Source organism: Trichomycterus rosablanca, chromosome 19, assembly GCF_030014385.1.
Source record: "Trichomycterus rosablanca isolate fTriRos1 chromosome 19, fTriRos1.hap1, whole genome shotgun sequence".
Classification (NCBI taxonomy): Eukaryota; Metazoa; Chordata; class Actinopteri; order Siluriformes; family Trichomycteridae; genus Trichomycterus; species Trichomycterus rosablanca.
This window is the reverse complement of record NC_086006.1, coordinates 5,945,154-5,968,973: the sequence shown is the minus strand read 5'-3', so window position 1 is coordinate 5,968,973 and position 23,820 is coordinate 5,945,154. Positions and strand designations below refer to the sequence as shown.

Sequence of the window (23,820 nt, the reverse complement as noted above, 5' to 3'; positions counted from 1 at the left end):
CATTTAGGCACTGATGTGTAATATCCAAACCAGCAGTATCAGCTCTGATCTTGATCAGTTGTAATCAAATCACAGCACCGATCTAAATTATGTATATCAGTTATTGGTATTCTTAACTTTCGTATTTATAATTGCACTATGCAGCACGCCCGTTGTTTAAAACAAAAGTATACAAGAGTAGTACATTTAAGACTCAATCTGTTCATTGTCAGCTTTATTAGATTAGAATACTGTGCTTAACCGCCATGTACAGACTGGACTTCACTTTGGATAAGAAAATAAAAAAAAAGAAAGGAAGCACTTACAAAATAACAAAAAGTAATTGGCTTGTTTAATGATTTAAAAAAATATTTCTTTGCAAGACAAGATGCACAAAACAACTATCTCCACTCTCTTTTTAGAAAAGCAAGTGAGAGAAAACGCAAACATGAACACCACCATTTCACACTGAACTGATGACTGGTGTCAAGTTGATGAGGTAAATGTTTTGTGTGAAAAAATAAAGAAAAGGCACAATCTACAATCAACCGTGCCATGTAAATTCACTTAATACCAACAATAATAATAATAATATTAATAATAATACATCATAACACCATCATAACAGCAATAGAAAAAATATGAAGCAAAAATACAGACTAAATTTGATCTTGCAGGGCATAATCCAGCCCTATTGTTTTGCCAAACACCAAAATTCTGGCCTGAATCTGTACACACCATGAGTAATAAGTTCTTTGCTCGGATGAGTCCAAAAGTTCCTCTGATTTCTAATCGCAGGTGATTAGAGAGAAGGTCTGTGTAGGCCAAGCCATTAGCTTTAACCTTAACCTTCAGTTTGGCGGTACTGTAACACACTATCTGACCACCAGACACGAAACACAAAGTTTGGAAGGGCCAATGCAATCGTCATGGCAGAAGGCACCACACCCCTGGCACATGATCATGGCCTTGAGACGACAGGAGCACTTAAGAGCCACTTCCTCTGCAGCACTATCAGCAAATGCCTGGATACTGAGTGTAGTGCTCGGACTCCCAGCATTCCCGACGCTAACACGCGGCCGCAGTTGCAGCACACCATCCGCTATGCTGCGCGAGAAGCTACTACCATCCACTACAGAAACGTTAGCTGTATAGCTGAACCCAGATGAGGACCCGCCGGTGTCTCCACTTAGTGCACCTCCACTCTGCTGCAACTTGGGCAGTTTTCCATACAGATGGTAGGAGAAAGTTGAGGCCGAGGTAAAGGAAGGTGAGGAGGAAAACGGAGAGGCTGAAGAGTCTGTATGACGGGAATAATGATTTTTAGCTTGCTCTTTTTTGGCCATTCTCGCAAGAGACATTTCCATGTTAAGCAGCCCTTCCATTGCTCCCCTGCCACTGGCATACCCATCCATAGAGCTTGCTGGCTCTTTTTTGGTTACAACTACAACAGAACCATTGCCACCAGTTGGAGTCTGTGAATTTTTGGTAAGAGCTTGCTGGCATGAGGGCCGTGCAGAGACCTCATGCTTAACAGTAGATGCATTTGAGAGCTGCTGCTGATAAGACTGAGATTGAGGTGGCTGTGGTTTTGATGGCCGCCAGCTGATCTTAACAGTAGGTACAACTTCAGTCGGGCAAAGGTCACCTTGTGTAGGGGAGGGGGCATCTGGTGTGGTTCTGCACATAGACTGGGAGAGGTTAGTGGAGTGATGCTGAATATCAGCTGCTTGTCTTTCTGGAGTTTGTGAAGGCTGAGAGGTGTGATGCTCTAAAGTCTGAGCATTCTGAGAGTTCATGTCCACTGATTGCTGTGTGGAGGAAGAGGAGGAAGGAAGAGGAGTGATGACCGGTACTGCACCAGGAGGGATGATGCTCCCTGACTGCTGAGAACCAAACTGCTGGACAACTGAACCACGAGAACCGGACTCATCAAAAAAGCATGGCATTCGAGTCTGGGAATTGCTAAGAGGTAAGGGACCATAATTACGACCAGGCAGAGGGGACACATGAGCAGAAAGGGCTTTGTGCTGTAACTCAGCAAGTTCTGTAGCACCGCAAGTTGTGGCTGGACCTCTGAAGCGGGGAACCATATTCCTAGGAGGTCCACCAGGCTGGCAATTTGACAGAAAGTTCGGCGGTGCTCCGGGAGGTCGATTGATCTCCAGCTTACCTGCTGTCTGGGGCAAGACTTTCTCCAAAAGCAGGCTGCCTTGAAGTAGCTGAGTAACCAGAGGATTGTTGGCCTCTACGGAGGAAACAAATCGGGCTGGGCCTTGAATTCTCCGAACAAAAGGAACACCTGCAGAGTTTTTAAATCCAGGATCATCTGCAGGCCCTTTGCTAAATAGTTTTGAATCATTCTCTGTTAAGGTAAGTGGCTTTCCACCATTGCTGTTCTCATGTAGACTATGCGCCTTGCTTTGGTCTTTCTCTCCATGTGTAAGGTATGGCTGTGTATGGGTCAAAGAATTTAAGTTCTGCTCCTGGGTAAGGTTTATGCTATGGCTAAGGACTGAATGTTGCTTTTGGGGTGAAATTACCGTCTGGCTCTGTACACCATTGGAAAAATGTGCCTGAATGACAGTTTGGTTATGGGCAGGGTTAGAAACATGGGCCTGGATGACTGGCTGTTGGTGCTGAGGCAAGCTCAAAGTGCATGAGGTAAGACGATTTGGCGTCTGAATGACAGGCTGATTCTGGGACTTTGTATTATGTGCCGGTACTCCATTATGGTTTATTGCTCCGGTCCAGTCTGCGGCGTCATCCTCTTGGGTATCATTCTCAAAGTCTGACGCCGTCTCTGTCGAGTCACTGTGCATCCCATTATCCTCTTCTCTCCTGTTATCTGGCAGACATGGGAGAGAACTTACATATTTACTATCAGAGTCCACCTTTTCAGTCTTATGCTCTTGCAAGACTCCAGTCTTCTCTGAACCCCCTATAAAGCCATTCTGGGCGGCAACACATGTCTCTTTGGGGGCTTTGACATCTGAGCCATGTTGAATGACCCCAGTAGTGCCAGAACGATGTTCATTTAGATTCTGTTCACCTTCCCAAGACTGAGCTGATGCTGCTAAGGTTCTTATTACATCTACACCCTGTGCACCAAACCTAGGCAAAGAGTCAGGTATGGATGTAGGAACTAGATGAACTGATTCACTGAGCACCGGTGAATTATTGGGAGTCAGTGTTCTGCTGTCATTTGAATCTGCTTCTTCAACCCTAACCTCCTGGTGACTGCCTAAAGACTCTGATTCACTAGGGGTGGGTACTGGTGTGTCTGAGGTCTGCTCAGAGGTTTTATCACTACTGCTGGCAGCCACCTCCTCCACTTCGCAGATCTCGTCCAGCTGATCCTGGGAGGCTGGGCTGTCTGTCTCCTGAGGTGATGAAGTGGGGGTTTTAGGTGACTCAGATGGCAACCCTGAAGGGTTAGAGCATACAGAGGATGGAGACGATACTGTTTGTGGGGTAGAGGCTTGAGGCTTTTCTACATTGGAAAGCTGTAATTGTGTTCCAGGCGAATGAGAGCTTGCAGGCGAGTCCTGTTCCTCCACATCAACTCTTCCTCCTCCTCCTCCGATGACTCCTCCTCCTCGTCTTCCTCCTCCTCCTCCTCCTCCTCCCCCTCCTCCTCCTCCAGGTTCAACGGGACCCGGGTGCTCTCTCGAACGCTTCCCGCTGGGGCAATTCGGTATCCCAGTACCATTCCCCGTGCCGCTCCCCCCAGACCCTGTCCCGTCTCCAGTGGCTGCAACAGCAGCAGCGGCTTCGCGTTGTGCACGGGCTTGCTGTGCACGGGCCTTGATGTCTGCCAAAGTGCGCGCCCCCGTCCCACAGCGCCGCGACCCCTCGTTCGGGGGCACGATGCGAGGACAGATTTGGTATGTTGGCGCCCCTTTGACCCAAGGAGGTTTGATCCGGGAGAGCTGAATCTAGCAAAAAGGGAACAAAAAAAAAAAAGAAAAGACATACAGTTACATAAAGACAGCAGCATTGGTATTAAAATATCACACAGAATTAATCATCTTAGGCAAACAGACACATTAAAAGTCTCATACCCGGATTGGCGGGACCTTGGGTTCTTCTGTTGTAGGTTGCGGCTTTTCCGAGTACACACAGTCAACTGTGTTACGAAAGGACTGACGTTCATCCAGCCGCGCCCTTTTCTCGGGAAAGCTGGTGAAGGCCTGGGACTCCTCGGGTCTCCTTTTCTGCTCTTTGAGCTGGATGGCAGGGCTGGATGTTGCTGGGCTGGATGTTGCTGGACTTGCTGCTGGGCTGCTTTCCCTGCTGCTGGCACCAGTTCCTGCTGTGCCAGTAGTGATAACCGAGGCACCATCGTCCAAGGGGTCAGTGGCAACAGCAGCAGTTGAGGATGAGGAGGAAGATGATGAGTCCGAACTTGCTGCAAAGGCTCCTTGCTGGTCAGAGGTAGAAGAGGGAGATGAGGAGGGAGAGGATGATGATGATGCTGAGGAAGAGGATGAAGAAGGAGAGGAGGTGGAGGCAACAGCTGGCTCAACAACTTCAGGCAGGAGGGTGGCAGAAACTTCTGGTTCATCACAGGTAGAGCTTGTAGACGCCGGAGCAGGTGTGGATACTGGGACAGGAGAAGGTGCTTCCTCTGGACACAGAGTTTCTGCTGGGGCTTCCAGTTCTGATTCGGCCTGAAGTTCAACCTCTGTTTGCACTACAGCAGTCTCTGGGGCCGGTGACGTAGGTGTGGCCACGACCTCCGAAGCAGGTTGACTGTCTTCCTCTTCTGTAGGAGCCGCTGCCGCAGGAGCTGTCTTGCTGAGTGGACGGCGTGCCCTGCGCCTGAGATCAGCACGTGACCGTCTCCTAATGCGACCCTCTCTTCGTCGTCTTCCGACAGCTCTTCTCTTAGGCGTGGCCACAGGAGGAGCGTCAGAGTCCAGAACTGCCTCTGATGCTTCTCCTGCATCACTCATTGTAAGCTTCATTGCCTCCTCACAGGTCAAGCCAGACCTGAAGAGAAGCGTGGAGAGGGATTTATATTTGATCAATATTTATGAACTTCGATAAGAAAACATTGTGAAAGTCAATCATTAAAATCTAATGAATACTTACTTTTGACCATGGTATTCTTCAAAGAATTTCTCTTTCCATGCCTCCACTTTCTTTTCCTTTTCCATCTCTTGTCTAAAACGAACCTGCATCTCGTGTGTGAATTCACCTTAAAGAGAAAACAATCCTTAATTTATTACACTAACTGTGAATAACATTGCTCAAAATGGCTATAATGTAATATGATTTTTAAAGTTATTTGGCTTAGATTGCTTCTGATTTGTTCAATATGATATGCCGGTGAAGTTTCTTATTGCTTGGGACCCCTAAGGGGACATTGCCTGCTGATCTTCTATAAGCTGACAGGAAATGACATTGAAAGAAGGAAATGCCAACTGCTGAAGGCTCAGATCCACATTAATAAATGCTGCCAACTAACTACACTGGGAAACCGCACATAAAACTCCACCCCAGTGAGATTCAATTAGTCAGCTTTTGGAATGTAACTTTTTTCATGAGCTAAACCCAGTCATTAGATTAACTAAATTGATACATAGTTTTAGTTTAATACTGATTCTTACATTGTATTTCAAAACGTATTTTTTCATTCGTTCAGTTAATGTCATAGAATGAAAAGCATTTAATAGGAGCTGCACATTCATAACACGACTATTTTTAGAAATACTTCCGGAGGCATGCATGAACTACGTTTCTGTAACAAGGTGACACTCACCTTCTGCAAGCCTCTCTTTCCAGCTCTGAGAGGCGTGAGTGAAGAACTCATTGTTCAGCGCTGAACTACTAAGTCGAGCAAGACCATCAGGACCAATCTGCATATCAAGATATATATTGTATAAGAAGTATATTATTAAAAATGTACATTAATAGAATTTGCAACTTAAAATGCAAGGCAAATAATTAAACGTCACAAAAAAGGAAATAGGACTTAAACCATGTACCTGTCTGTCAACCTCAGGCAGAAGCTGAAGAAGCTGTTGCTGAGAGTGAGAAGGGAACGCCGCAAAGGTGCGCGTGTTAATCAAAGCGCGAATGTTGGTATTAACCAAGATTGAGCCAGGTGTCTCAAAATCCACCTCAACACCGCCCCGATTCCTCTTCATGGGTCCTGAAAATTTAAACATAAACTCAACATTGCCGCCTTTAGCCTTTAAGCATTTAAAAGCTATGGTTCTACTACAGTTTCATTGTACACTACAAAACTGGTACACTTTTCAATTTAAATGATTAAAATAATCTGCTAAATTATACATTCCATCATGGTAAAGAAACATCTCCTCATGTACTCGTGTTGCTAACACTAAACAAAATTTTTAGAGATCATACTATCTGAATGTGTGTGTATATATTACATTTACTAAAATACTGCTCTCGCTTAGAAAGTGTAAAACTGCTCACTCTGATTTACCTAAAAGAAACAGTGCTATTCTGGGGCAGTTTACAGCACAGACCCAATTATCCATCTTTTATGCATGGTTGAAGGTTGTTTCATTGACCAATGGCCAAACTGCTTTGCTGTTTTCACCTCTATTGGGCCAGTATTGGGTGCACGGGTGGCACAATGGTAAAACACACTAGCCCACCAGTGCTTAGATCGAGTGTGGCATAATAGTAAGTCTCACTCTTAAATACTAGGGTTTCAAATCACATTCTGGGTTCACAAATACTACGTCGTTAAAAAGGTTAACAAAATATTCGGACAAATGATGTGCTGTGGCACCCCTAAAGGAAGCAGCTGAAAGGAATCAGTTATAAGAGCTCACAAGTCCTGGAGGACCAGTGACTGTCCTAACCCTAACCCTAGATTTTCATGCTTGGTAATATGTGATAAACCTGGAAATAAAGTAATTAGTTGAATCAGATTTCTAAGCAGAAAAATCACCAAATTGGGCTGGATCTCAGGACTTGAGTTGTGCATCCTTGATTTAAATCATGCAGACCTAATTTCAACCATCACATGAGATATACTTTCATACAGTCGGCCCAAGTAAATGGTACCATAAACAAATGATGAACAAAAGCAAAATGATCATTTTAGATGCAATAAACCATTAAAATTTTTTACCGTTTATCTTTAGCAACCTATTCAATCATAAGAAACACCTAAAATGGAGTTAAATAGTAACAACTGAACAAAACAGTCAAGTAAATTATTAAGTGGTGAGTAACTGATAAATAAATAAGTGATAAATAGTCATTATAAATAAATGGGTCCCAGGGTCTCATCCTCTGTACCTGAATGAAGGCCACGCATGCTCTTGAAGTGCTGGGGGCGTTTCCAACCCAGCTCGGTACGGGCTCGAAGTGTTGGGCCGGGACCCCCCCTAGACCCATCCCTGCGCCTCCCCGCAGCTCCTGAGGGGACAGGTGGGGGAGGAGGGAGGCTGGTGAGAATGAGCAAGTTTGGAAGGGGCAGCACAGCCAGAGAGGCCAGTGACATTGGAAAAACTGGAACAGCAGGTGGAAAAAAGTGCCGGCTATTGAACTAACACAAAGCCACAAGGACAGATGTCCCAGGCATGAAGATAAAAAGCAGGAAAGGTGAGTGGGTATCTTAAATGAGTGTGAAAACGGAAAGCAGGCGGGTCAGCTATTCAGAAGCCAGAAACACTAGTTTCTGCACTAAAGCAAGGTAGGTACTAAGGACTAGTTACAAAACACGTCCGTGCCTTTTGTATCTATAAGTATTAACAGACACTGAGGAGGGTGCCACCCTTAAGAACATGCTAAAATGGAAGTCTGTCAGTGATTAAAACTAATACAAAATGTCAGATCACTTAGACACTGAGCATCAACAGAGTGAATAAGTAAAGAAAGCATTGCAGAGAATAAAAGATGAAAGGGGAAAGAAGAAAAAGAAGGAACAGGCAAAGAAAAGATGAAAAGGAAAATATAAAGAGCAGTAACCTGATGGTACGTGTTCACCGTTGACCTTGAGTGGAGTAAGAACCACACGAGGCATCATCACAGATTTCTTCCTCTGCCTCCCTGACTGCAAGAGGTGGAGAAAAAAAAACAAGACAAGACAGTTTTTACAAATTTTCTTCCAAATTTACATGTTTCCAGTTCTCACACTGGTGTGGGATAAGGAAGCTTCAGTTGGGGGAGTAAATTGTCATGACTAAAATAAAAAGTAAACTTTTAAAATAATAAATATTAAATATAAATATTAAATATTAAAGAAAATTAAAAACGAGCGTCTGAGAAAAAAAAAAAATCAACTGGTTCTAATATCTTATTCTGAGGACTGGTTTTCATTCCCCCTATCCTTAATGGTCTCTTATGAGCTTGCCTCAAAAAATGCAGTCAGCTACTGCACACGTTGAGACGGTGTGTGTTAGTTACGACCCTCCTCAGTCAGGAGTGGAAGCAAAATGCGATTAGGTAATTGGATATGAACTAGATTGGGAGGAAACTTGTAGGGAAAATGCATTAAAATATAGAAGAAAAAGCAGATTACAGCATTACAGGCTTTAATAAACCAATAAAGTGAAACACTTTGGAATCGAATATTGGAATTAGATGATAATAGCAATGAATGTTCAGAGAGATCAATATCATATCATACGTGAAAACACTTGTGGTTGCATGAAAAATAACATCAATAACCTGATGGTATGTGTTCCTGAAGACACCTTAACAGCTCTTGAAAACGCATTGGTTAAAACATGCATCAATACCACCTGATACAGATTCTTAAAACTAGCGTACACCCCCCCCTCGTGTGCCTTCGCTGACTGTTTCTTTTCACAACCAGATTCCTACAAAGACTTAGCGAATCAAAATGCTTCTGATTGAGGCTTTAATATGCAAGAGTTCCGTCGCTCATGATTTAAATACTATGCATGCAGAATAAGGTTTTTTGTTCATCTGTTAACTGGCGCATGTGTACTGAGGGTGGGATAGGGCGAGTCTTAATACAGCAATCTGAACTTAAATGAACTCATGTGAGGGATCTGTAGCTCCGCTCTCAATTTAAATAAATGGTTAGGTGTTAAAAATGAATTTTAATGACCTTGTCAAATGGCAGCATTAATCAATAAATTCTTTGTCAGTTAATCAAAGATTAATTAACATCCCTTGTATCCCCCCACGTTTTATAGCTTAAATTAAAACCAAAAATTCCATTCAGTTCACCCATATGTGCATTAAAACTGGGAACAAAGGATAAAGAAAATGTATGTGGATGAATTTTCTGTAAACCAGACATAACTAATAACAAAATATTTAAGAACAAAGGCTCTGTGAAAATACCTGTGAGGAACGACTCAGTCGGGTCTGTGGTTCTGTGGAACAGGAGGCACTCGAAGATGTTTCATCCACTGATGCTGCAAAAGAAAACCAAAAGAAAAATCAAGACACTACACCAGCAAACAATAGCTTATAATTTTAGCTAGTCTTTCCCCTTTATTGAACACTTACTCTTGGTCAAGGTCTAAGTGAGTCTTGCACTACCAGAAACACTGGGTAGAGGGCATGAATACCACATGGACAGAGCAGCGCACAAACACAATATGACTAGTGGGCAATCAGGAGTAACCAGTACACATCCTCTATGTTTTGCAAGGTGAAATGAAACTAGAGTATCTGGAGGAAACCCATATAGACAACAGACCAAACATGCAAGGATCATATTAATGTCCAGCACACAAACAGCACAATAGCTGACCCACCAAACAATCAAGCAAGATAAACACCAGGAATAAATACACTGGACTACATGCAATTGCTCTTAAATTTACAAAAAGCTACAACAGCTTCCACACACACACACACAAATACATATAAAAATTATTTCTCTCTAATTGTCACCATTAGAGAGGCGTCTTCTTCCCTCACACAATCAAATGCACATGTTTCAAACCACTCTCATCTAGGTCATTGCAGGATGTCATGTGCTGCTGTAGTATCCATGGCAACACACACATTCTCAGAAAAAAATCAATGTTTCTCTTGCATCCTCAGTTCTTGAAGCATCAGACATCAAATGTCTATTTAGATATCAATTTATTGAAACCCTGGAGGACAGACTAAATTTAAAACCTCATGTACAACTGAACTGAGTCACAAAAATCAAAAAGGAAAAACAAATGCAATACAAATCATACACAACCTGATTTTAATAAATGCAAAATATTACTCAGCTTGCTTTACTGGTGAAAGTAAATAAAGAAATACACATTTTAGTATCACTGTAAATATGCAGACTAATAATTCACCGATTTCTTTCCAGTAAAGTTTGCACCTGGTTTGCAGCCTATCCCATATTTACTTGGTGCACAGTGGGAATGCATGGTTGGTATGAGGCTAGTCTATCATACGGTTATTCGTACCTGATTTGTTTTACTGTTCATACAGATGTGATGCCTCCTAGCAGTCTAAAAAGTCTCTATCTTTAAAGAAGAAGAGCAGTCACCTTCTAAACAAGCGTTTCCAAAATCTCTGCACACATTTGCAGTGACTGCTAAGCGATGACGTGTGAGGAGCTTTGACACTGCTGCACAGCTCCTCTGATAAATCATGAAAGCTCAAGGCTTTTCAACATTTGTTTCAGGCTGCTTTTAGACACACTTCCTGAGGAAGCATGCTTCAGCATTAGGGGTAATTCAGAGAAACAAATCCATCTGATGGGTTTGTGGGAAGTGCGACTATTTCAAGACAACAAGCCAAACTCCAGACCAACTGTAACAGAAACTGAGGACCAAACAAGGGTGTATGAAGCAGTTGCACATTAACAATCAGATCTGTTATTACAGCTACCTGATTAATTAGTCATGTCACCCCATACTTTAAGCTAAACCATAAAAGCTGCTTCATTTCTCATCCTAATATGTCCACAAAAGAGACCTACAGTGGTGTAAAAAAGTATTTGTACTATTTCTGATTGTTTCTGGTAATGTCTATCACAGTGATTGACTGTGACAAGCCTGAATGTGTTCAATTAGATACATTTGCTTACCAATTAAATTTAATTAACTGGTTGATTAAGCAAGCAATGCACGTAATAACATTTTCCCATTTATTCCTTGAATAAATGAATTAATGACTTACAAAATATGCTTTTACACAAGCTCACAATGTGTAATACATTTGGTTTAATGATCTGAAATCAGTTGGTGTGACTAAGAAGCAAGCAAAGAGGCCATCAGAAAGTTTTTACATCACTGTACATCAACGCCACTAGTTTGAGTACAAATGTGCTAGTCTGACAGTAAAATGTAAACACACTCATTGACGGAAAGCCACACACACACCAAGTGTAATGAAAGAGTGTACACAAAATACTATGTACATGCTTCACAGTAAGCTTTGAAAAGTTATACTGGTGGTATTCATGACCATGTTATTTTCCTTTCTTTTAGTGATAGATATGAATGCTACCTAGCCAATAGTTTTTTTTCTAGAACAACAGTAAACTGTGTGTATGTAATTAATACTGTGTGTATGTAATTAATAACACATGTGTGACTTGATTGGAGAAACAGTGAATTACAGGGATGTCATAAGCTAGTCATTTATCGGTTCAGCAGCAACCAATGACAATCGTATCAGTTAAAAGAAATGATCAAAACTGTGGTTTACTCACCATCATTCTCACCAGTTGCCTCTGTGGAGTCGCCGCTTTCCTGCTCAGCTCCCTCTGCTCCGACTGAAGCTGTGGATGAAGCTGCTGGTGTGTTGCTCTGATCGTCAGACCCTGCTGGGTTCTTTGTCCACTGCAAGGCGTTTTTCTGAGTACAAGGAATCAGTGCATGCAAGACTTGAGATAGCATGCAGTAAATGCAATAACAGCTCAACACTACTGGAACCTGATTAAAACAAACCAAAAAATAATAATCAAGTGTGTGTATTATTTTTACCTTTAGTGTGAAAAGGCTCATTCTTCCGGGAAGCTTGAAGAAAATACTGTTTTTTACTCTGTCGCCCCGCACTTGGGAGTGGAGCATTGTGACCAGGCATGCAAGCGGGGCAGTGCCACTGTATACGTGTGAGTAAATACAGAAGCAACATGTTGTTCAGGTGGAAGAATTATTTACATACAGAAATTAAATAAACTGACCAAATAGACATAAACAATTTAATAATCACAATAGCTTACCTTCTGCTGGCAGTGAATGGTGATAATAGTTATTGGAATAGAAGGGGGGAAAAAAGAAAATAATTTAGTATGCAATTACTGAAAGCAGAACAGAGCCAGAATATTCTACATTTGTTAATCTTTGCAAACCATGATACCTAGTCTTGTCTGGTGGTATTGAGAAAGCACAAACAGGATGGTGGAAACAGATCAAGAGAAGTGCTGCTGTGAGTGATATTGCAGATCAATTAAATACTTATAATCTGGGCAAGTGTAAATGCATAGTAAATGCTTAATGTATGCACTAGATTCACATGGTACAAGCCATGCTTGCTTTCCTGGTGTTCTTTCTTTGCAGTATTAAAATTGCCAGTTTTACTATGGACACTTGATTGTGCATTTACAGACCTCATTTCTTTAAGTCCTTTTGTCTGGATGACATGAAGGATCTGTTTGGGTGTCATTGGAGCATCAGAGAAGTTCTCAAGAACCTGTGGGGGGGGGGGGGAAATACAGATGAACATTTTACTAGCAAGACATGCAGGCACACATGGCAGAACACATACCCTAACCACATATGTCAAATCTAAATCTAGTTCCTTGTTGGCAAGAAGCAACTGGCAGCATGTTCTTCCTGTAATAGCTGTTACCCATTAACCTCTGTATAATCTATCTATATCCACTAGGTTTTTAAATGATCAGTATCTGCCTTATTAACACCCATGTTATCTTGGAAATTACGTTAAACTCAATAACCAACACACAGCAAATGTGACAAGCGTGCTACAATCATAGCAGTTTAACTTTACTTACCACAATGACGTCATATGAAACTAAACTGTGTGCGCCCTGAACAAATGACTCATCTTTAGTCTCATCACAAGGCTAACTGCATCTATCAGCTGGGAAGTTATTTGCAAAGCAGCTACACTTTCAGTATGCAAATGCAACCCCATCAAAGACTACTGGCAGTATTTCCCTCTTGCAAATGCCTGCTGGTAAAAATACGGATGTCTGCATAGCAGTTACAAAGAAAAATGCTTTAAAAACTGTCCCTGATGCTGCACTGAACATAAAAACAAGAATACAGAGGCAGTAAAAAGAGCAGAAAGTAATGATGTGCAGCATATAAGAATGTCAACAAAACACAACCTGTCATTAAAAAAAAAACCTAAGACCATATAATATCCACATTTAATTATTACAGCCGAGTACAAAAGTCTGCATCTGTGTGATGCTGAGAATGAAATACAAAACACATTTGTCTAAAAGAACTGAAATTGAAAAGTTGTTGATTCGTAACAATTGAAACAATTAAAAAATGCATAATTATAAAACGGATAGTTCCGGTCCTAAAATCTGATTGGCTGAGCCGTGTTCGAAGCCGTTGTAAAATCCCCGATAAACGCACACCTAGGACCACCTCACATCATTCCATATTAATACGCCACTGAATACAAAAGTTAATGTTATTTTCGCCCTCATGTTGCCTAGCAACACTGTTAATCGAACTATTTTGCGTCGCGGAACAACGCTTTATTGTAAGTTTATACACAATAAATACATTTATGAACTAAACATTGTTGTATTTATTATATTTCATGTTGACCGCCGTTTTATAAAAGCAATAAGCCACTCGAGACCGTACGTTACTGTTACGATTTTAGCACGGGGAAAGAAGTTTTAGGCGCTCCGCTTCGCGTCGTGCCAAAAACGTCATCCCCGTGCTAAAATCACAGTAACGTACGGCCTCTCGTGGCTTATTGCTTTAATCCTTTAGGAGCCAAACATTATAAACAGATGGTGGTTAAAAACTGTGGTGGTTGGGTGGGGCAAATATTACAACTGACAATATCCAAAAGTTGCTTGGAGGATTCACAAAGATGTTAGAATTAGAAATTAGAAATGGACTTTCTTAGTGTCAGATCGTGGCTAAAGTAAAGGCTTCAAAAAGCAGGAAACCTAACCTCCTGCAGGAGGATGATGGAGTGAAATGCACATCAAAGCTTCGCAACAACTACTTGAAGCCCAAAGAAGATCAAGGAGTGCTGACCGTCATGAACTTCCTTCCCCAGTCACCTGACCAAAACCACTGTCAACCTACTACTGGCCAAGTATTAAGTTCAGGGGTTTTAACCACACCCATGATCAAAAATCAGAACACACAGACATGCAACCTCAGTTGACATTAGAAACATTAGAAGAATGGGTTGAGCTAAATAGACTGGTACCTTTAAACATCATGTGATGCCACAAGTCAGTTTATGATTTGTGAAATTTCTGCCCTAGTCAAATGTATTAGCTATTAGTGTGAAATGCAACATGCAACAGTTCAGCCACAAAATAGCAGACCACACTCTGTTGAAACACTCACTACAGAGTTTCAAACGGCCTCTGAAAAAATAATTAGCAAAGGGGTTTCCATGCCCGAGCAGCTCCACACAAGCAGAAAAACTATGTGCAATGTCAGGCGCTGACTAGTGTGTTCAGGACAGTGCTAGCTACCAGAATGCATAGTGCCAACAGTATAGAATGGTGTATGAGGGAAGAAAAGTGAAAGATGTTTTTAGTCATTGGGCTAATCGCCCTCAATTCCTAATGTAATGTTAATGCTACAGAATACAAAGACTTTTAGACAATTATATGCCACCCTTTCATGTTCCAGCATGACTGTGCCACTATGAACAAAGTTAGGTCCATGAAGACATGGCTTGACAAGTGTGGTATTAAATAACTCCAGTGTGGGTGAGGTCAGGGCTCTGTGGAGGCTACTGGGCACTTTTAGTATATATTGGAATGTTTACTTCAAAGCAGGCCTTCTTGTCTTTATCAGTGTGTGACTGAATGGGCACCAACTTACAGAAACACCCCAACATTCCAGAGTGCATATCTTGACTAAATGTACTGCTCTATACATGTTGAATCATACACAAAGTCCTACTAGAAAATGTGAAAAGTGAACTCAGCTGTTTGGATGACCAAACATACTTCTTATAGCCATCATCGGCTTTGTTTTGTTTCAGAACCAAATGCAGCAAGTATATCTATGTAACACATTCTCACCACAAACAACAGAATATGTAAAGCAGTGTAACACCAGGGCTGTACCCCACCCTAAAGAGTAACCCTAGAACCGCAGAAGCAAATGCCACTAAACAGCAGTTGTGCCCACATGAAGCGGCTTCATCTTATGACATCTCATACACAACCAATTCATGCCATAAATTGGGTTATCATAGACTCAATGCTCCGTTTGGACATGATATATAGCTTTTCAATCAGCTGATGTTGAGAAGAAGACCAATGACGTAGGATAGTGAAGAGATACCAGCCTGAACTTGTATAAATAAGGTGAATAAGCTTGAATGAATAACTTCCAGTAAAGACTAGAGATGGGACGATCAGGGTTTTTGGCACCAATTCCGATCTCCGATCTCCTTTCAGGGACATCTGCCGATAGCCGATAGCGGTCGGGGGGGGGGGGGTGGACTGCTTTGTTCACAGTATCGCTATAAGTGATTCATTGATTCACGAGTCATTTTTCGCGAAGCGTAAGTTTCTCTTCTCAGTTATCTCTCCGTGTTTACTGTTATTAATTAAATGTCGTGGTTTTAAATAAACACCAACTACTACAGAACATTTTGTGTGACTCTCTTACATTAAAAAGCTTCATTAAAAAGCTTCATTAAACTGTTATTACCACAGATCTGTAACCGACCGTCAGACTCGTTCCGTCTAAGGAGCTAAAAGTTCAGCAGATGATCCTGAACTAACGAATTTGGTAATGAAGAAACTTTTGCCTCGGATTGGCTCTGTAACGTTTTCTGTTCTCATCTACATCACAAGTAAGAACCGCTTACGATTTACCAAAGTGAACCAGGAGTTTATATAACGTGCTGATAGAATCGACTCAGATGTGACCGGGTTGAATTATCTTTTTAAAGTAAATATTACAATCAGCAAAATTACATCGTTTGTATGATGCACAACGTTAATGATGTTATTTTAGGTCATGAAGAGCTTTCACCGTGGTTTCTGTACGATGGTTGATGAATGGTGATGTGATGGTTGGTGCTTCGTAGCTCAAAGTCTGGATCAATCCACTAAGCTGTTAACTTAACGTGATCTTTATATATCACACGATCGGATCGGCTACTTTTAGGAAATATCGCCGATCGCCGATAGCATATTTTGATTAAAAATCGGCCGATACCGATTCATAGCCGATCGATCGTCCCATCTCTAGTAAAGACCATTACATCAGCTTTAACTAAAAATTCATCAAAGCTAGCACTGGAGATACAATATCCATGGATACAAATCCAGGGTCTTATTCTTACAAACTAGAGATTTTAAGCAGTATGACTGCTGAATATCTTCACCCTAAACTTCTGGCAGATCTTCAAGATTTAGAACATTAAACTCAATGCATTTCTACCTCTGGGTCTGACATCTTTTAGTCTGTAACAGAAACAGAGGTTGTTGAATGTATCTCCCAGGCTTGGTAAGCATCAAAAACATAGCTTTGTTGACAAATGACTAAACTCGTTATGCTGTCACAGTTATTTTACTCATGAATTTAAATAACTATTAAAAAGTAACTTTCTCAAACACCACAGCTTACAAACGTCTCAGAACAATAAACCAAAGAAGGGGTCTCTCTTATATTATAAACATATTTGGTGCGGGTAGCTTATGGCCATATGTCACCCAAATTCCATAAGTTTGTAACAGTGCTACAGAAAAACAACAGGAAGAGTTGTAAAGCCGGAGTTGTTTGATTTTATTATGACCAACATGACAAGATACTAAGAAACTGGCCTGAAGACCGTCCCAACGTGGGTAAGGTGTTGAAATCTGCAGAGAAGAAAGCAGGCCTTAAAAACAACAAAGGGTGGCGACACTGACAACAATGATACACGATAAGAGCATGGTCTGCAAAATATTGGTCTGTAAAAAAGCAGACATACTGTGGTGATGCTCACCAAACAAGCCCAGATTTAACACCAGGTCTGAAACCTGACAATTCAACCTAAATGTTAAATCACTGTCATGCTGTTACTCAGAACTTCACTACTACTTGGTAATAGACATCAATAAACAATGAACATTTGCACAAGTCGTTTTGCGTGAATGCAACTGTTCTAAGTGATAAATCATGGAAAGAATAGAGAATGTTTAACAGCTATCTTTGATTTCATCCTGCTACTATTCACATTTTTGATGCAACTATGTATTAAAGAAAAAATTATTAAATGATTATGTTAACTGGAATAGAGGCAGAGAAAGCCAGACTTGCTGTTTCAGTAAAATTCATCTTTAGTTTTGCTTGAATTCTTCCATTTTAGAGTTATTAGATAAACTGTGAATTATGTATAATTTAAGCGTGGAGGTGTACAGGATCTAAGAACAGAACCCATAATGTCACATGTTAATATATTACAGTGAAGGAAAATCACTTTGACTTAATTTGCTTAAAAACAAAGCTGCTGAAAGGAATGGAAATAGGAAATGCTTTCCAACATCAAATGTACTGCTATTCAAATGTTGTTTAACGTTATTGTTAGTAGTTCTGTCAGTAAAACACTGTTAAATACGGACTATACTACTATATATATATATTACACTAACATGAACTGGGTAGTGTATTGTTTACAGCACTTTCAGGCTAGCCAGTTGGTAGACAGGAAGCACAGATTGTGCAAACGTGTAGAAATAATTTAACTGCTGTACTGTTTTTGGCCAGATAAAATATTCAAACGTCACACAAAGCAGATTTAGGACAGGATATTTGTTTTAAAAATATATATGTTTTTATTTAACCTATTCGAAACAACTAGGTGTGTGCTGTTAACATATTTAGCTAGCATGCTAACGATAGCTGTGACGAGACACGCAAACAAAGGGTCAAACTGGTAGCAGTGCTAACATTGCTAAGCTACAAGCTGTGTTACTTCGTTTACGTGCAAGTCACAACATATCTAATTTTAATATTAATATTTTAGCGCAATTTATTTACGAGGTTGTCTGACTAAATTTAAAAAGAAATTATTAAACACAGGCGGATGATAAACATTTGCTGAGCTTCACTATGCAGCCACTGCAGCTTTATTTACACAGACATCACAAAGCTGTGGCTTAATGTAGCAGAAACAATAAAGCAGACATGAATTCCTTACATACTTATATAAAACTCGTGTTTAATAAACATTTAATAAATAATAGCTATCAAAATAATTCAACATTAACCCTGCTGATGTTTAGCACAATAATCAATGTTTAACTGTTATTTTTGTCAAAATTATTGTATTGTAATAACGGTTTTATTTTATTTTTACAGCAATCAATACTTTGGTTTAAAGGGGGAATAGAATTGTGGTAGAAATAAGTACAATTAAGTTTGGGATGAATTTGATATTGCTATATTTGTCAATATTAATACCCTTCACTAAATTGACTGTTTCTCCCTCTGTATATGACACCAGGGTTTGGTGTCACAAAAATTATTTGTGTAATAAATGTAAAGTAGTTATGATCAAAACATTGTAAAGAAATAGTATTACTAGGTCATGGGTTTGATTATAAAGTCTTGTTAAACGTATATGATGCTTTTTTATCCTATTGATACTATTTTGTCTTTTTAGATATTAATTCAGGGGTTATTTACGAGTGCACCTATTTATTTGGCAGGAAAAATAAATAATGATCATCAAAATGTAAAAGAAAATTAAATAAATGTAATGGTTAAACTTGGTCACTATTAAAATGCATGTATTCTTTGTTGTATAGTGATAGAAAGCTGATAATATTAGCCAATACAATTATACTGGTTCTGAGTTAACTTATTTCATAAAGTAAAATGAGGTTATGATCAAGGTAAAATAAATCTTACATTTCTAGGACATGGGCAGTAGGAACTCAGTGGTTAAGATACTTTACTAGTAATCAATGGTTCAAGCCTTTCTACTGCCAGATTCCCACTGTTGGGGCTTTAAGCAAGGCCCTTAACCCTGAATTGCTTGGATGTTGTGTCACTCTGGATACAAAAGTCTAATAAAAAAAGTGTCATAAATCTTATTGTTTAAGTAACATTTGGATGCTTCCTTACAAATTATATAAAAGCCTGTTGTGCAACACTTTGATAGAAAAAAGAAAAAGAAATGTAGTGTTTCCAGGTCACTATTTGGGAGCATTAGGCAATGTTTACCTGATAAATTATAATGAGAAACATCACAACGGTTGCTGTTTTGATTGTAGGTTAAATCAATTATTAAAAATGAAATGTAGTTATGATCAATGAAGCACAAATGTCCTAAAATCTGGTTCACACCTAATGTTCTTTGATTATGTCAGTCATTGTACGCAAACACTAATATATGGTATTCCTGGATAACTGCTTGGGGCATAAAGCTAAGTTAATTCCCAACGTTAAATGTACAGTGATTTCATTTAAACCCTGCATTGTGTCTTTTATATGGGTTCATAGTTAGGTTATGAGTGCATTCATTCATTTGAGAGAATATAATAGGTGCTACAACGATAGTTGATGCATTTTGGCATGTTCCTGCTGTTGGTTTCTAAATAAAATAAATGAATCTGGTTAACATTATGCTGTATGTTTGATATCTTCCTTTGACAGTAGAAATTGTTAGATGGTTGGGTTGGAGAGTCTAGATTTAAACCACGTTTTTGTATGTTCAGCCCAGCCTGTCCGCCACACAGCATTGTCTCGCCACTCATGTGTGACGCATAAACCCCTAAAATTAACACAGTGATGGAAGAAAATGAGCGGAATTGAGATGAGTTTACCATGCGAGCGGCTTCGGCCCATGTGCGCTCCTTCTTTCTCTTCTGTTTGTCCTTCATTTCCTCGCTCTTGTCCGTCTTTCTGCGGCGGGTTGAGCCGAATAGTGTTTGGCTGACGGCGGATATGAAACGTGTGACCTGACTGAGCTCGGCTCGCTGCAAGATCCCAGATCTGCAGATCCTCCTCCTGGTTTCTGCTTTCTCTCTCTCACACACACACACACACACACACACACACACGCTGTACGTTCCTGCCTAGCCTGGTGTAACAGACGTCCAAAATCGTGAAAATCTGCGGTAGATAAATAACCAGCGCGGTGCTTTGTAGGTTGCAGCGTTATCTAGTAGGCAGGAATAAACGGATGCAGGACGCAGACTGAGCCAACTAGCACCTCTGACATACTGCAGGAAAACCCCTCGAATTGGTATGCACAGAGAAAAGCCCGACTACGAAGTCAAAGGTCAAGCACACTGCAGGAATGCAACACAAAACAACTCTCCCCATCCCCCTCTTTTAGACTCGTATTTCCCCAGCCAACCCAGCACTACTATCTATACACAGCAGTCTGTACTGTTTCTCTGACGTATAACACAATGCTGCGAATCCGCCCATCAAGGATGAATCGTTCACAAACGAGTCGGTTCTTCGAGTCTTTTATTTAAGATGATCATCAGGAGCCGACTCGCTGTGAGGTGTCGTTTAAAAATGATGGGTTTAGCAATCTGTTCTTTTTGTACGTTTGGTGAAGTTATCTTCACATTCAACTCACCAACACAAGAAGGCATTTACTTGCCTGCCAATCATGCTTAGAATGTGTAAAGCATATGAATTTTGGGTGTGGCACTGGAGGGAACACATGCTTCCTTCTCAGACACGCAAGCTTTATTAAGTTGTAAATACGGCTTGATGTATGATTAAGATGCAAAGACTGTATTTAAGTCATTGTTGGTGTTGTTTATATTATCAGTGGAAGAATCTTTATTCTGCCCACTGCAACAAATGGGTGACATTTATTTGATAATAAAGATAACAGTGACCGTGGTAGCCTAGTGAGTAGAGCTTTGAGCTATCAACTGAAAGGTTGAGAGTTCGAATCCCAGCTGTGCCATGCAGCCACTGTTGGGCCCTTGAGCAAGGCCTTTAACTCCAGGGGCGCTGTACAATAGCTGACCCTGCACTCTGACCCCAGCTTCCAATCAAGCTGGGGTATGCAAAGAAAACATTTAGTTGTACTGTACATATGTATATATGACAAATGAAGGCATTCTAGTATAAGATTGTAACAACTGGTTAAAATTGTTAAAAAAAAACAAACTATAAATCCATTTAAAAGGCAACATTGTGCTTTTAAATAATAACATTATGAAATTTGTTTATTTTAACTGGAAAATTAAGGTGCAAGAATGGTTGATTTGAATCAGCAGTGTTTCTCATTGCTTTTATTCAGTCTGAATTTTTCTCATTCCTTTATACTGATATTTATTTCTTTTGTTTGCAGCAATAACTGAGACAATGATAAATATTAATGACGTTAATGTGGGGTTTTGTATAAACTTGCAAATGCAACGCAGTTTAATGTATACTTTGTATGTAAAGTACTACATGTAATCAGATTAGCTGAGTTGAAATAACAAACTGCCAGCGACACTAAAGATCCGTTTGAGAGTCGACTCTTACTAGTAGTCAATTGATGTATGATTCACTGAAAAGAGCCGGAATGCCCCTCACTACCGCCCATATTTACCAACACTAACGCACCCCACTTATTCATTCATCATGCATCTATACTGCCGCATATACATCAAAAATATATATAAAAAAAGTCATATTTATGATCGGAGGACGTTACATTGTACAGGTAACAACAATGGTATTTTTAAAAACAAGATCTGTAGCACAAACGTAATTTTTCTTGATTTTCTTTCAAAATAAAAGCTTCACACCCACTTCCACCTTCTTTTTCAAGACTACAGATTTTGACTGGTGGAGTGGACTCCTAGCGGTCCACTGAGGTAAAAAGTCATTATGCTTGCAAATTCAGAGACCATACGAAACACCAGTTAAATTACAAGCAACATTACAGTTTCTTTGTCGTACCGAAGCCCTAACTGACCATAAATGCATATATTTTATTATGTTTTAGTGATTGAAGTCATTATCACGCAATAACACTTGTAGAGATTATAAGGTTTTTATCTTCTTGATTAAAAACGAATAATTGTATTTTTTAATCAACTCAACATTGATATAATACACTACACACATACTTTTTCCTTTACAACTGAAGTATAACAACTTTTTCTGCTTTATTAAAAATTAATTTATTTAGCTCGACCGCTATAGAGCTTTTATTTTGAAATGCAATGACGTACGTGAAATGTACATTTCTCTGATACATGAAGATGAATTAGACTTAGATATTTACTTTTTACTTATTGATTTCATAAACACTAACTGAAATAAGCAAACTTATGGTTTAAAACAAAGTGAATGTTTGCGAAAGTACGTCACATTTGCCATCTTTGTGCGGGGCAAACATGCCTAAAAGTTGCTCTGCTTATAAATGCACCAGTAGATACAGTAGTAAGAATCCAGAGATCACCTTCCATAGGTAAGTATTCATATACATCACCGTGTTAAACTAAACCAAATAATGTAGTTGGATGTTTTTTTATTAATCACAATCAAGTCTATATTTTATGTTCCATCAGATTTCCTTTGAGTAAGCCATCGGTGTTAAAGCAGTGGTTGCACAACATTGGACGAGAAAACTTTCAGCCAAGAAAGCATATGGTTATATGTTCTCTACATTTTACCCCAGACTGTTTTAGTGGCGCAGGAAATCGTAAAAATCTGCTGTGGAACTCTGTCCCAACACTTTTTTCAATTCCACCTCAGGATGCCATGGTGTCAGCTGGTCGAGAGGTAAGAGTTAAATTATACAAGAACACCCTGTTGTGTGTTGCCTGTAACTCAATCATTTTTCTTTTCTATCATACAGCAAAGAAGTCTGAAGACAAAGGAACCTGCTCCTCATAGCTGGGACTCTTTTGCACCTGAGTACAGTTTCAGTATTCCTAATCAAACTGAAAAGGTCCAGGAACACTGCATACAGACCTCATCTAAAACTCCTGACCACAGTTATGCCCTGCTGGATCCTTGCTCAGCAAAAACACGCCTGTTTGAGGCCTTTGAAATGAACTCAAGGTTGCAAAAAAGATTCAAAACAAAATGTAAAGAATTGAAAAAGATCAAACAGAGTCTGCAAGCTGCTGAAAGAAAACTGATGGCCATCCGCTGTTGGCATGATTTTAGGCTTACACAGCGGCAAAAATATTTATGGCCCCCAGTTAAAAATGCACAAAGAAAAACATGCTTCATAAGCCAGCACCAACTGAGAGTCAATGTGTAGTCAAGTTCTTAAAGGAATCTTTGTATCACTGGATAGACCAGGTGTTCTCAACCAGCAACCTGCACTTCTGTACTATAGGCCTTTTAATGAAACAAATCAATAGCCAATTTGTGTATGTGACCCTTGTTAATTGCTTTTGGTTAATCTTTCAGTACAAAAAGGGTAGCGCAACTACTGTATACAATTATTTGCAAACTATTCTAAAGAATTATAAAGATGCATAAACAGGCAATTGCCAGGGCTCCATTCTGCTACTGCAAATCAGAACAATGAACAGGAATAAATATTATATTTTTGTTACAGACATGCAGCTTCATTTATTTCTCTCAGTGTGTCTGACACATTAAAGGTTAATAAGATGTTGCTACTGTGAGGAATTACCATGCAAAATACTTTGTGATGACAGATTGCACATTAAACAGACCTCAGTCATTTTGCACTTTACTGGATGACACTTCACTTGTGACATCTTTATGCAACATCTTTAACTTA

The 23,820-nt window shown here is 39.9% G+C and overlaps 2 protein-coding genes across 2 annotated transcripts; one reads left to right on the top strand and one right to left on the bottom strand.

Annotated features, from left to right (window-relative positions):
- Positions 1-197: 197 nt before the first annotated feature.
- Positions 198-20,445, bottom strand: asxl1 (ASXL transcriptional regulator 1). The gene is made up of 12 exons (XM_063015310.1): positions 19,919-20,445; positions 12,131-12,600; positions 11,892-12,009; positions 11,618-11,762; positions 9,286-9,359; positions 7,939-8,023; positions 7,267-7,386; positions 5,973-6,139; positions 5,747-5,843; positions 5,077-5,182; positions 4,044-4,974; positions 198-3,917 (listed from the first exon to the last, which is right to left on the bottom strand). Exons 3-12 carry the CDS (start codon positions 11,976-11,978, stop codon positions 855-857), a joined length of 4,875 nt encoding a protein of 1,624 aa, XP_062871380.1. The 5' UTR covers positions 11,979-12,009; positions 12,131-12,600; positions 19,919-20,445; the 3' UTR covers positions 198-854.
- Positions 20,446-22,287: 1,842 nt separating this feature from the next.
- thap3 (THAP domain containing, apoptosis associated protein 3) lies at positions 22,288-23,628 on the top strand. The gene is made up of 3 exons (XM_063015723.1): positions 22,288-22,527; positions 22,628-22,841; positions 22,918-23,628. Exons 1-3 carry the CDS (start codon positions 22,454-22,456, stop codon positions 23,326-23,328), a joined length of 699 nt encoding a protein of 232 aa, XP_062871793.1. The 5' UTR covers positions 22,288-22,453; the 3' UTR covers positions 23,329-23,628.
- The last annotated feature ends 192 nt before the right edge of the window (positions 23,629-23,820 follow it).

Excerpts from the sequence above, each read along its gene's own strand:
- asxl1 (XM_063015310.1), bottom strand. The coding sequence starts at position 11,978 with ATGCTCCACTCCCAAGTGCGGGGCGACAGAGTAAAAAACAGTATTTTC. Across the intron at positions 5,844-5,972 it reads TGCCTGAGGTTGACAGACAG|ATTGGTCCTGATGGTCTTGC; the intron begins GTACATGGTTTA and ends CTTGATATGCAG. Across the intron at positions 4,975-5,076 it reads GAAGAATACCATGGTCAAAA|GTCTGGCTTGACCTGTGAGG; the intron begins GTAAGTATTCAT and ends GCTTCTCTTCAG.
- thap3 (XM_063015723.1), top strand. The coding sequence starts at position 22,454 with ATGCCTAAAAGTTGCTCTGCTTATAAATGCACCAGTAGATACAGTAGT. Across the intron at positions 22,528-22,627 it reads CCAGAGATCACCTTCCATAG|ATTTCCTTTGAGTAAGCCAT; the intron begins GTAAGTATTCAT and ends ATGTTCCATCAG. Across the intron at positions 22,842-22,917 it reads TGGTGTCAGCTGGTCGAGAG|CAAAGAAGTCTGAAGACAAA; the intron begins GTAAGAGTTAAA and ends TCTATCATACAG.